Here is a 13,487-nt window from a genome sequence, read left to right on the forward strand (position 1 = left end):
TTTTGACCATCGTGATAGGACACAAAAAAAGCTAGGTCTCTTGGAAAACTCAGTATTACTACGTATCTAGGGTGTAGTGGTAATCACGTCCGCTTTACACGCGGAAGGTCCCATGTTCGAGCCCTGGTAGATACATATTTTGTCCATCGTGATTGGGCATAAAAAAGCTAGGTCTCTTGGAAAACTCAGTATTACTACGTATCTAGGGTGTAGTGGTTATCACGTCCGCCTAACACGCGGATGGTCCCAGGTTCGAGCCCTGGTAGATACATATTTTGTCCATCGTGATTGGGCATAAAAAAGCTAGGTCTCTTGGAAAACTCAGCGCTACTACGTATCTATGTTGTAGTGGTTATCACGTCCGCTTTACACGCGGAAGGTCCCAGGTTCGAGCCCTGGTAGATGCATATTTTGACCATCGTGATAGGACATAAAAAAGCTAGGTCTCTTGGAAAACTCAGTATTACTACGTATCTATGGTGTAGTGGTTATCACGTCCGCTTTACACGGGGAAGGTCCCAGTTCGAGGCCTGGTAGACACGTATTTTGTCCATCGTGATTGGGCATAAAAAAGCTAGGTCTCTTGGAAATTTCAGCATTACTACGTATCTATGTTGTAGTGGTTATCACGTCCGCTTTACACGCGGAAGGTCCCAGGTTCGAGCCCTGGTAGATACATATTTTGACCATCGTGATTGGGCATAAAAATTAGCTAGATCTCTCGGAAAACTCAGTATTACTACTTATATATGGTGTAGTGGTTATCACGTCCGCCTAACACGTGCAAGGTCCCAGGTTCGAGCCCTGTTAGATACATATTTTGTCCATCGTGATTGGGCATAAAAAAGCTAGGTCTCTTGGAAAACTCAGCATTATGACGTATCTATGGTGTAGTGGTTATCGCGTTCGCTTTACTCGCGGAAGGTCCCAGGTTCGGGTCCTGGTAGATACATATTTTGACCATCGTGATTGGGCATAAAAAAGCTAGGTCTCTTGGAAAGCTCAGTATTACTACGTATCTATGGTGTAGTGGTTATCATGTCCGCTTTACACGGGGAAGGTCCCAGGTTCGAGCCCTGGTAGACACATATTTTGTCCATCGTGATTGGGCATAAAAAAGCTAGGTCTATTGGAAATTTCAGCATTACTACGTATCTATGTTGTAGTGGCTATCACGTCCGCTTTACACGCGGAAGGTCCCAGGTTCGAGCCCTGGTAGATACATATTTTGACCATCGTGATAGGACATAAAAAAGCTAGGTCTCTTGGAAAACTCAGTATTACTACGTATCTATGGTGTAGTGGTTATCACGTCCGCTTTACACGCGGAAGGTCCCATGTTCGAGCCCTGGTAGATTCATGTTTTGTCCATCGTGATTGGGCATAAAAATTAGCTAGATCTCTCGGAAAACTCAGTATTACTACTTATATATGGTGGAGTGGTTATCACGTCCGCCTAACACGTGCAAGGTCCCAGGTTCGAGCCCTGTTAGATACATATTTGTCCATCGTGATTGGGCATAAAAAAGCAAGATCTCTCGGAAAACTCAGCATTACTACGTATTTATGGTGTAGTGGTTATCACGCCCGTTTTACACGCGGAAGGTCCCAGGTTCGAGCCCTGGTAGATACATATTTTGACCATCGTGATAGGACATAAAAAAGCTAGTTCTCTTGGAAAACTCAGTATTACTACGTATCTATGGTGTAGTGGTTATCACGTCCGCTTTACACGCGGAAGGTCCCAGGTTCGGGTCCTGGTAGATACATATTTTGACCATCGTGATAGGACACAAAAAAAGCTAGGTCTCTTGGAAAACTCAGTATTACTACGTATCTAGGGTGTAGTGGTTATCACGTCCGCTTTACACGCGGAAGGTCCCATGTTCGAGCCCTGGTAGATACATATATTGTCCATCGTGATTGGGCATAAAAAAGCTAGGTCTCTTGGAAAACTCAGCGCTACTACGTATCTATGTTGTAGTGGTTATCACGTCCGCTTTACACGCGGAAGGTCCCAGGTTCGAGCCCTGGTAGATACATATTTTGACCATCGTGATAGGACATAAAATAGCTAGGTCTCTTGGAAAACTCAGTATTACTACGTATCTATGGTGTAGTGGTTATCACGTTTGCTTTACACGCGGAAGGTCCCAGGTTCGAGACCTGGTAGATACATACTTTGTCCATCGTAATTGGGCATAATAAAGCTAGTTCTCTTGGAAAACTCAGTATTATTACGTATCTATGGTGTAGTGGTTATCACGTCCGCTTTACATGCGGAAGGTCCCAGGTTCGGGTCCTGGTAGATACATATTTTGACCATCGTGATAGGACATAAAAAAGCTAGGTCTCTTGGAAAACTCAGTATTACTACGTATCTGTGGTGTAGTGGTTATCACGTCCGCCTAACACGCGGATGGTCCCAGGTTCGAGCCCTGGTAGATACATATTTTGTCCATCGTGATTGGGCATAAAAAAGCTAGGTCTCTTGGAAAACTCAGCGCTACTACGTATCTATGTTGTAGTGGTTATCACGTCCGCTTTACACGCGGAAGGTCCCAGGTTCGAGCCCTGGTAGATGCATATTTTGACCATCGTGATAGGACATAAAAAAGCTAGGTCTCTTGGAAAACTCAGTATTACTACGTATCTATGGTGTAGTGGTTATCACGTCCGCTTTACACGGGGAAGGTCCCAGGTTCGAGGCCTGGTAGACACATATTTTGTCCATCGTGATTGGGCATAAAAAAGCTATTTCTCTTGGAAATTTCAGCATTACTACGTATCTATGTTGTAGTGGTTATCACGTCCGCTTTACACGCGGAAGGTCCGAGGTTCGAGCCCTGGTAGATACATATTTTGTCCATCGTGATTGGGCATAAAAAAGCTAGGTTTATTGGAAATTTCAGCATTACTACGTATCTATGTTGTAGTGGCTAACACGTCCGCTTTACACGCGGAAGGTCCCATGTTCAAGCCCTGGTAGATACATGTTTTGTCCATCGTGATTGGGCATAAAAATTAGCTAGATCTCTCGGAAAACTCAGTGTTACTACTTATATATGGTGGAGTGACTATCACGTCAGTAGTTTAGAGCCGCACTTCCTACCTCCGTAGGTGTAGAATGTAGGTGTAGAGTGTAGGTGAAGAATTTCAAGGTCACCCTCTCGCCACGCCCACCTGGGAAACAGCGCCCCCTGGAAAACTCCGCCCCCTGGCGCGCCCCCTCGCGGGAAAACTCGCGCGCGCCCCCTGGCGGCTGCGCCCCCTCGCGGGAAAACTCGCGCGCGCCCCCTCGCGGGAAAACTCGCGCGCCCCCTCGCGGGAAAACCCTGCGCGGGAATCTGGCAGACCTGTCTACAACTGTCTCTGTGACGTCATTGGCGGGAAAATCTACAACTGTATCTATGACGTCATTGGCGGGAAAACACCGTGTGCCGCCTATTGGGAAACTCCTCCCTTCTACAACTGTATCCGTGACGTCATTCGTGTTTCAGCTTTAAACGCACATTGACAAGGCTTAAATCTTCTACAACTGTATCAGTGACGTCATTCAAAGAGTTGTTGTGTAGCGTAAGGGGCTACGGTATAGTTTTATCATTGTTAAATGAAGATGTGTCAAGTTCATAGCGTAGCGGATAAAGTAGAGGTTTGGATCGGTAACGTCTTATCCCCGGAGGTTTACTGGAAAAGGACTGATACGGGTGTAGAGTTATGCTTACAAAAGGAACTATGGTGTAATATCTTTGAGTATGCCAACGAGATTGATACCTTCTTCGAGGGTAATTCGCCGCGTTTTTCCGTCTGGTTATATCCTACTACTTCAAATTTGAAATTGGAATGTTTTACCCGTGGAAAGAAACGTATATTGGACATAAGAAAATACACTAGAGGAAAATGTGAAAAATATAACGTCATGTACGCTACTGGCGAGGGAATTTCCCTTAACCATACTTCTTGGGAACACTTAAAAAAAATTAGAGGACTTCTTGACAATGAGTTGGTAGAGAAAACTAGAGCCGTGGAATCCATGAGAGAAGCTGTTCTTAAGAATCTGACTGAAATATTATTGGAAATAACCAAATATTGTCAAAACGAGGCTTGTCAAAACCAGATTGCTCACGATGTACAATGTGAATTAGAAGAAAGTGATTGGAATGAAAGAGTACAAAAAAACCTCATTAAAGCCTTGAAAAAAATTGATTATGAAAAAGTTTTGGAAAATTATAGAAATGATTTTGGTTCTAACCAACCAATTGACGAGCCATTTCTTTTTAATTGTATCATAAACGATATTGACTTTTTCAAAACTAAGTTAATCTATACTTGATATTCAAGTAATCTCAATGTTATTTGTTTATGATGTGTATAATTGCTGATTTAAATAAAAAAAACCACAATAAAATACACTAAAAGTAAATAAAATACACTAGGGTACAATAAATCTATAATAAAACACAATAGAACACTCTAAAAATACACTAAACCAAGATAAATTATCACTATGCAGCCAAAGGTAGAAAAAACTAGTTGGTTTATATTGAACTAACATTGGGAGAAAAGCGTTTCAAAAATGGTACACCTACTGTTTCCGTTTTGTCGCGACAGATGTTCGTGGAATGGTTAGTTGATTCAAACGAAAAATATCATAATAATTTTGGAGTTATATTGGGGATGTAGGTAAGGAAATTTATTTCGTTTTACTTTAATGTTATAAATGCACAATATATAAATAAACTAATAATAAACTAAATACACTAATAATAAACTAAATACTTTGTTTCACGTGTTATTATGATCAATATGATATTGAGTCTTACAGAAACTTTGTGAAAATACACATGTACCCCACGTATTACGTGATATAGGAAATATAATACAAAAGTAACAGAAATTAAACAATATTTTACAAGGATTTTTAAATTACACGGGAACTGGGGGTAAAGTTTAAATTTATACATTAAAAGTAATATTACAAGCGGGGGTATTTTAAGATTTTGAATTCGACGTCTGTTTCATCGAATATTAGGGGACGTTTAACGGCGTGGTAAATATTTTTAAATGTTTCTTTACAAATGGTTTCCGGAAAAATAGTGAATAAGGGGGTAGTGTAGCAATTGTTACACCAATTGTTACCCTTATCCAGAACGATATTGTCGTAAATATCGTTTCTATCTATAATTGAATGATATTTTACACGGGTCACTTGATCAAAGTCTTTCTCAATATTCATATCGATATCGTAATAACACGTGGAACAAAGTTTTAATATACGTTTTGATTCGTTTTCGTGACACCTTGAGCAATATGGGTTTTTGTTGGGGCACGCAAAAACATTTTCTAATTTAAAATAGTCTTTTACAACGTGATTACCGTGACGCCAATCGGGAATATTGTGAGGTAATTCCGAGGGGTGCGTCATAACATAATTGTACTGAAGAAATGAAAGTTTATAATGCGCTTTAACTCGAGTGTCGAAAACATCTTGCGCCGAAAGATAGTTTAAAATGTTTGAATCGAGGCACTGACCGGCGGTAGCGAGTGTTTCTTCAAGTTCAGTAGCGATATGAGTTGGTAAACAACCCGAATAAAGATCATGCCGAGAAGCGAGTTCATACTCGTATAGTATATTAAAAGTTTCGCGCGACGCTTCTTTAGCCAAGGTATACAGAGAAGGTATATTCGATAAAGACATGACTATTATTATGGCGGAGAGAATTTGAAAGATCTGAATACTGTAACTTATGGTTAGTAGCGAACTTGATTATCCAGCAGATATACTTTTCGTCACGGGGGGAAAGAATCATATTATATTAATAAATCCACGGTACTATAGTCATCAACCGAATACACCCTCAAGTAACATTGGCTCGCTCGTTAACGTATCTGCCTTTAAACTCGTTGTTCATGAGTTCGAATCCCCTTAGCGAGAGTCCTTAACAAGCGAACCAAGGTTACTTTTGTAAAGGATATATTTTTATCTCTTATAACAGTTGTTTTTATGAAGCGAAAACAAGGTTGGTTGACGTCAAAGATAATTGGAAATATATTTTACTCTCTTATAACAAACAGTTGTTGGTTATAGACTTCGTTCCATAAAATACTATTAAGCTAGCTAGGATCCGAGGCTTCGTTATACCTGAAGGTGAATAATATAGCGCCTATGCCGTGATAAAAATATATTTTGCTCCTTTAACAGTTGTTGGTTATAGACTTCGTTCCATAAAATACTATTAAGCTAGCTAGGATCCGAGGCTTCGCTATACCTGAAGGTGAATAATATAGCGCCTATACCGTGTTATATTTTGCTCCGTTATAACTAACAGGTGTTTTTATAAAGCGAAAACAAGGTTGGCGTCAAAGGTAATTTGAAATATACGTGTGACGTCAAGGTTATAGACTTCGTTCTACAAAAATCTATGAACCTCGGTTCAGCATACCTTAAAGGACGAGAATCATTCGGACCGAAAAATACTTTACTAACAACTTGCTATAACAAATTTCTATAAAAAGGTGAGTACTTTATACTTTTCAAATGGACTAGAAAATTTAGTAAGAGGGAAATAGTTATTTTATACAGCGAATCAGAGTAAGAGACACGCTCTTGTGACCGAAATGGAAGAAGAAAATATAATAGAATCTCCTAGAAAAAAACAAAAAATAGAAGACGTTAAAGTAACGTCTTTACAAGATATCGCTATAAAAAATTTGATGCATGTTTTTAAATATAAGTTGCATAATGAAAGATATTTTAATTTTAACGATGTAAAAAATTTTATACCGAAAACTTTTTGGGGGCAAATAGAATCAGTCTTTTTTAAAGCCGCCGAAGTAGAGAAACATCGACCACCTGGAACTTTCGAAGATTTGGATATAAGTATATCAAAATCGTCTATAGAGAGAAAAATAGTGTTCGACGAATTCATTCCCTTAACGTTTGAAGAATTTGAACTAGTGCATCGCAATCGGATAGAAACGCCACCATTTATCTTAACAAATGAACAAAATCATTTACATTACCAATATTTTGCAAAAATTTGCTATTGTGGTTGCCCTCAAAATTATAGACGAATATGTCCCGGTTGCTATTTTCATCATAGTTTAAACGATTGTTTAAACGCTAAATATGAACAGTTAACTGATCACTATCAGGTTAATAGTAAAGATGCGTTACACTATTATATCTGGAACTATAACAAAAGTTGGTGTTCCAACTGCATTTTACAACCATTATTCTCATTAAAAGATGCTGACGATTGCGAACAAACTACTGATTGGCATAGTCCGTCAAATAATTATCCCTTCGAACACGGTTTTATGGGGGAAGACATTAACCGTAACACTACTCCAAGACCTACAATAGAAGACGCGTTCTAACAGTTAATTACGTACAGGCGCCGCTCCAACTGAATTTTACCATAAACTCTAAATTTCCCTGAATTTTTTGCCTTAGTTTTCCCAGTTACCCAGGTTTGTACGAACCCTGAATTCATCCTCGTAGAAATAGGTAGTTCAACTCTATTATGAAAAATACAGAAATAATATCCTAATAACTTAATTGATTGGTTAAGAAAATTAAAATTAATAATAAAACAGTTCACCACAATGTTTAATAGGGTCATTTATTTTATGTTTTTCTTTACAAACAAGAGATGCTTCATTACGAGTTTGTTTTTTAAAATGAAGAGCTATTGTTGTTATTTATTTGTCTTTGATATTTCCTTTTTCGTTCCTTTTATTTTTTAATAAAATGAAGGGGCAGGGACTGAAGAAACGATTTCATCTGTTTCTGAGGTTTATTTCAAGTAACGTACTCTAGTCCCTAGATGCACACACGCGCTGCTGTTTTTCAATTAATCACAATTTTTGACAATTACTTCTTAACTTCTTCAACGTAATTCGCGGGGAAATAGTAACCATTTTGAAACACTCAGCCTCAAACTATACTCCTAATCTAACCTCAAATCCCAACCCGTAACTCGAACTCAAACCCCGCCCGTAACCCAAACCCTAACCGTAACCAACCTCGAACCCTATACCTTACCCGAACTCAACCCTAAGAGATGTTTCATTAAGAGTTTGTTTTTTAAATGAAGAGCTATTGTTGTTGTTTATTTGTCTTTGATATTTCGTTTTTCGTTCCTTTTATTTTTTAATAAAATGAAGGGGCAGGGACTGAAGAAACGATTTCATCTGTTTCTGAGGTTTGTTTCAAGTAACGTACTCTAGTCCCTAGATGCACACACGCGCTGCTGTTTTTCAATTAATCGCAATTTTTGACAATTACTTCTTAACTTCTTCAACGTAATTCGCGGGATATAAATCCACGATGTCGTCTTGACGACTTTTGCATCAACCTTGCTCGTACGTATATATTAACGTTTTTCTAAAAAAAAGGTTTTATTCACTTATTATAAATTATGGCATGCAGATTAAAATTTATTCATCCTTATCAAATGGTTTGCTCCGGACCAACTATGTCGGGAAAATCGACATTTGTATTTAAATTGTTGGAAAATAGTCGATTAATGATTGAGCCACCTCCAGATCGTATAGTTTATTGTTATTCTATGTATCAACCAAAATTTGACGAATTAAAAAGAAAAATTGGAAATATCGATTTTATAAAAGGTTTACCGCCTAATGACGAAGATTTCTTCGATAGGACTAAAAATAATCTGTTGATTTTCGACGACTTATCATCCGAGTGTAATAGTAGCAGTCAAATTTCTGATTGGTTTGTCAAGGGGTCTCATCATCTCAATACCTCGTTGATTTTAATTACGCAGAACCTCTTCGCTAAGGGGAAAGAGGCCAGGACAATAAGTCTTAATTGTTCTTATATAATTATCTATAAGTCTCCGAGAGATTCGTCCGCTGTTGAATACCTAGGACGGCAAACGTTTCCCAAAAAGAAACATTTTTTAGCTAAAGCCTATGAAATGGCTACGGAGAAACCTCATAGTTATATATTAATTGATTGTAAACAGGACCAAGATGATAAACTACGTTTAAGGAGCAATGTCCTTCCTTCTGATGGTCCTATGATAGTTTTTGTCGAGGATTAAATTAACGCGAACTCTCCAAAATAAATTATTTACCATAACGATGGTACCCCGATCACTTCGTCCACACTATCCCTTCTTACACGTTTTAAAACATAGTAAACAAAGAAAAAAAATTCTTAAAAATAGTAGCAATGCTCAGATAAAAGCTATTTGCAATATTTGTCATAATATTACAACTGGAGGCTTGCCAATCACCAAGGCTCAAAAGGCAAAACTTAGGAGTCATAAAAGGGTTATAAGAAGATTAGCTCTGAAATCTTTGTCATTAAAAAAGAAACGTCGTTTGATGACGAATCAAACAGGAGGATTCTGGCCTTTACTACTAGGAACATTGGTCCCTAGTGTAATTTCGGCGATTAACGCTGTACGATGAAAAAAATGATACTAGTTCCGGCTTCTACAGTTTTGTCGGCCGTAGACAGAGAATTATCCGATTTAGACAAAGAAATGAGTGAAATTCTTGAAAAACCAGGAACATCCGAAACAAAATTGAGAGAATATTTGACAACGCTACAAAAGTTTCTAAACGTTAAGAAATTTGTTGAACCACCGACCGTAAAATTAAGTCAACCCCCTATTGTACAACCATTGCCAGTTCCAATGGTTCCGACATCGACACCTAATCTAATACCTACACTGCCTCCAAATATAATGCCATCAACACCTGCAAATGTGATGTCAACGCAGTCACCAGCAGCAACAGCACCAGCTCCGCCATTTACATTTACTGCTCCAGTATCTACTGTATTACCAAATCCTGAAAGGCTTAAAAAGAATAGGAAAAACAGTATGGCCCAAGTAATTCACGAATATCAAGAACTGAAAAAATTGTACTCTCCGCTTGAACTAAGAAGGAAACCTAAAAAAAATTCCAAACGAAAAGAAGAAGAATCAAACATAACTGTAAGACGACAAAACAAAAGACGAAAGACGGAAAATAAATGGATCGATTTATACGAATAAAGTTTATTGATTACAATACATGTCTTTATGATTTAATAAATGATTGCACATAAACAAAAGTACCATTGCTTCGTTATACATTAAATCATGAGGATTATATAAGTCTTGAATAATCATATCTAGGGTATAGCCGTTACACATGTTAAATAAATAGAAAATACAATGTAGTCCACACGTTTCGGACAAAGGATATTGTATAGGTACGTTGTTAAAATACCATTTACTAGCGTAAAGGTTAAGGTCTACAAGATTGTAGTAAAAAGGATCATTTCCGTAAGAATCAAAAAAGGTACCTATTCCATTATCTACGTAGATTGCTAACCAGTGAATGCCTCGGCTTGATTTTGGTTCCGTATTCAAACAAAAACAATATTTTTTCTGTCTGGGTGGTAATGGTTTTTGATCAAAGGCAAAAACACCGAGAAAAAATGGTTTTGTTACGGATTCACACGTTAAAAATTCGTTTATTTCTACGGTATTCATTCTCCTGAGGGATTGTAAATCACGGTGCGATCTTTTGAAATTATTATTTCCGATTCAAATTCCGCGTAAACAATAGCCGTTACATTATGAACCAACGGAGACTTAAATTTCATTGATATTCTCAAGTTTCCTTGTTTATTCCGTGATAGATGGTCAGCACTAGCTTGCTCTTCCGGGGTTAAATCAAATCCGTAGAGAACGTTACCTTCTTTATATTCTTCGTAAGAAACACAATTTCCTTTATTTCTTTTGAACAAGTCCAAAGCCGTATAATTTGAAAGATACTCTCGGGAATACTCGTTAACGTTATAGTTTGGCGTAAATGGAGGGTTGGGAAATGTTTGGTTCCCTATTGTTAAGGCCAAGTAGTTTAAATTGAAATGAGCAAATTCGAAACCATTTAAACTCAGATCGCCGTTAAAGGCTGCCGTTCTAACTAAACCAATAATTACCCGGGCTGGCATTTTGTTCATAAATACATTTTCGCGTGTAATATCCGTTAAACCACTACTAATAGAAAAGTATTTTAACACGGTCCGGTTAATAGGGTAAATAACGTTATGCTTTTCATGAACCATAGCGTGAGCTAACATTATTTCCGCATTGACCTTAACCTTTTTAATTAGTAAAGTTACGTCTAATATTTTAAATTTAAATTTTTGATTTGCTATTGTTGAGATAATAGCAAATTCGTTTACTGACTTTATGAATCGAAACCTAACATCTACGTTATTTAAAAGAAACTTGTCCATTCGACACACATCAAGATGTAAATCACCGATCATATCAACGGGGTTTGAGAGGGCTACGCGATTTTTCCTTTTCAACATACCATTGTTATCATTTTTATTCGCAGCTAAAAACATTTTTGCGGCGTCTACTGGATTATCTTTGTAGTACATTTTTGCAGATAGATAGGAATTTTTTGCACTGTCACCGTAATTTAGATGCGTTTCAAAGAATGCCAAATACGGATATGCGTTTGTCGAAGTATTAACTTGAGTATCTCCGAAAAACACATCTACTTGATTAAACAGAGCAGCGTGTAACAAATTCACAGGACCCACATCTGTTTCTAGAGCAGTTAATGCAGAACCATCATCTTTGAGTAATTTTACTCTAACTTGTAACAATGTTTTAGCCAAGTCCGTATAGAGATCATTAGATCCTGGAACAAAGAACTCAATAGGGCCTTGATCCGAAATTGATGCCAAAGGCTTGTAAATTACGTAGTCACTATTTTCAACATTGTAATTCGCCGGTGGCACCGCGAATAAATCCAGTTCTGACATCATACCCTCAACCATGTTTATTGTTTTTTAGTCCAAAAAGTCAGTCTTGGTTCGTTTTTTCTTTATGATTCGATTTCTAGTCTTCAGCTTTCTACGGCGACCCGAACCAGTTTGCGGTTGTGACAAGTGTTGACTCGCTTTTTGTAATAAATTTGCTCCAGCTTCGCTCAAATTAGATTTCAGATACTCTTTTAGGTTTCTACCCGCAATGTAATCACCAGCTATTTTGGACCCAGTTCTTAGGGCTTCTCTTCCTTGTGCTTTCCCAACGGGCTTAAAAACTGGTGTTATAAATCTTATTAAGCTTTTAAAAATGCTCCCAAGACCATTTCCTCTCTGAAATACTGGTCCCCGGAAGTGACTAAGACCACTTCCGGTAAGACCACTTCCGGTTTGGTTCAAGTAGTAATTTAGGTATATGTTACTTCGTGTCATGTTTGAGTATGAAATGAAGTTTTATCACTGATTTGTTTAACTTAAACATAATATTCTCTCCATAATCAGTTCTCATGTCTATTTCTATCATTTCAAATGACGGACATCTTAATGGGTAATAGTCAATGTTTTGAAACCGATGGACGGCTAACGTTGTTGATTTATCATTGACTATAGGCACAACCCTTAGTAACGGAGCATAGACATCACCAACTACTTGAAGTAGTATTAAATTTGTATAAATATATAAACTTGCAGTGCCCTTGTCAATATCCGCTATACTCTTGCTAGTTGAATTTCTAAGAGGATAGTCCATTTGATCCTCGTGAAACCCTAACAATCTTCCAAGACCCGACTTTTCTTTCGTGAACAGTAGATAATAATCATTTACACATTTGATATTTACTTTTCCGTCGGGATTCAGGTTTATTTTAATCATAGATCTATGTTCCGTAGGAATTTCATTGGTCATAGCTTCGATGACGTTTTCAATGCTTGTATATTGACCCGGTTGTATTTGTAATATCAACTCTCGAGCATTTTTATGACCTTTTCTCTTCCTGATATAGAAAAAATTATTGGAACTATCTAGGACGAGAGGGTCCTCTTTCTTTCTTTTAACGAGTTCTTCGGGAAACGTAAATCTTTCTTTTATCCATTCCATGGAACTCAATCCTAGGATTTTACCCATCTCCTCAGGTATTTGAACTTCATACCCATTTTTAGCCCTAAGGGCGCAAAAAGCTTTTTCATTATCGTCACTATATGCTACAAACATGTATACCGAAGATCGTATTTCCGGTGGTATGGCATTGTTCATAGTTTTTAATAAATTTTTGTACGCGTCGTAACCATCTCCGCGTAAAGTTCCGCCGGTAAATTGCACCTTTGATTGATCCCAAATATTATCCGTATAATCGTAGACTCCGGCCCTAAAATAAAGATAGTCTGAAGACACATTATCCCAAGCTTTAGGTAAAAATGCTTCGGCTAAGCCCACATGCCAGTTTCCATTCAAATGCAATGGAGCTGGTAATTGAACTTTAAAATGAGATTGCGTGTTTCCCGGAAACACGTTCATAGAAGCCGTACTCACGAGAGTTACGTAAAATGAATCGTTCGACATGACTCGTTAACTTTAAATGTTTTTTATTTTTCAATTACTATTCTTTATATTTTACAAGATGACTTTTTGAAGTTCACATTCGTAAAAGGCTCCCCTTATTTCTTCATCATCAAAGTC

At 37.7% G+C, this 13,487-nt stretch overlaps 2 protein-coding genes and 6 non-coding genes across 8 annotated transcripts; 7 read left to right on the plus strand and 1 right to left on the minus strand.

Moving 5' to 3' along the window:
• The first annotated feature begins 198 nt into the window (after positions 1-198).
• Positions 199-271, plus strand: TRNAV-AAC (transfer RNA valine (anticodon AAC)). Its single transcript has one exon. It is a non-coding gene; the product is annotated as a tRNA-Val (tRNA).
• A 334-nt stretch (positions 272-605) lies between these two features.
• On the plus strand, positions 606-678 carry TRNAV-UAC (transfer RNA valine (anticodon UAC)). Its single transcript has one exon. It is a non-coding gene; the product is annotated as a tRNA-Val (tRNA).
• A 1,018-nt stretch (positions 679-1,696) lies between these two features.
• Positions 1,697-1,769, plus strand: TRNAV-UAC (transfer RNA valine (anticodon UAC)). Its single transcript has one exon. It is a non-coding gene; the product is annotated as a tRNA-Val (tRNA).
• Positions 1,770-1,969: 200 nt separating this feature from the next.
• TRNAV-UAC (transfer RNA valine (anticodon UAC)) lies at positions 1,970-2,042 on the plus strand. Its single transcript has one exon. It is a non-coding gene; the product is annotated as a tRNA-Val (tRNA).
• A 199-nt stretch (positions 2,043-2,241) lies between these two features.
• Positions 2,242-2,314, plus strand: TRNAV-UAC (transfer RNA valine (anticodon UAC)). Its single transcript has one exon. It is a non-coding gene; the product is annotated as a tRNA-Val (tRNA).
• A 63-nt stretch (positions 2,315-2,377) lies between these two features.
• TRNAV-AAC (transfer RNA valine (anticodon AAC)) lies at positions 2,378-2,450 on the plus strand. Its single transcript has one exon. It is a non-coding gene; the product is annotated as a tRNA-Val (tRNA).
• A 3,933-nt stretch (positions 2,451-6,383) lies between these two features.
• On the plus strand, positions 6,384-7,652 carry LOC149706232 (uncharacterized). Its single transcript, XM_089862179.1, has 2 exons — positions 6,384-6,516; positions 6,571-7,652. The coding sequence occupies exon 2, from the start codon at positions 6,619-6,621 to the stop codon at positions 7,378-7,380; it is 762 nt and encodes a 253-aa protein (XP_089718305.1). The 5' UTR covers positions 6,384-6,516; positions 6,571-6,618; the 3' UTR covers positions 7,381-7,652.
• Positions 7,653-10,513: 2,861 nt separating this feature from the next.
• LOC149706233 (uncharacterized protein F54H12.2-like) lies at positions 10,514-11,824 on the minus strand. Its single transcript, XM_089865026.1, has 2 exons — positions 11,246-11,824; positions 10,514-11,131 (listed from the first exon to the last, which is right to left on the minus strand). Exons 1-2 carry the CDS (start codon positions 11,822-11,824, stop codon positions 10,514-10,516), a joined length of 1,197 nt encoding a protein of 398 aa, XP_089721152.1.
• Positions 11,825-13,487: the final 1,663 nt, after the last annotated feature.

This window comes from Phalangium opilio, unplaced genomic scaffold, assembly GCF_054372755.1.
Source record: "Phalangium opilio isolate 3A_F unplaced genomic scaffold, DU_Popi_V2 ptg000013l_1, whole genome shotgun sequence".
NCBI classification, from domain to species: domain Eukaryota; kingdom Metazoa; phylum Arthropoda; class Arachnida; order Opiliones; family Phalangiidae; genus Phalangium; species Phalangium opilio.

Coding starts and splice junctions, on each gene's coding strand:
- LOC149706232 (XM_089862179.1), top strand. CDS start 6,619: ATGGAAGAAGAAAATATAATAGAATCTCCTAGAAAAAAACAAAAAATA.
- LOC149706233 (XM_089865026.1), bottom strand. CDS start 11,824: ATGGTTGAGGGTATGATGTCAGAACTGGATTTATTCGCGGTGCCACCG. Junction 11,132..11,245: donor ACAAGTTTCTTTTAAATAAC/GTAGATGTTAGG, acceptor CTAATTAAAAAG/GTTAAGGTCAATGCGGAAAT.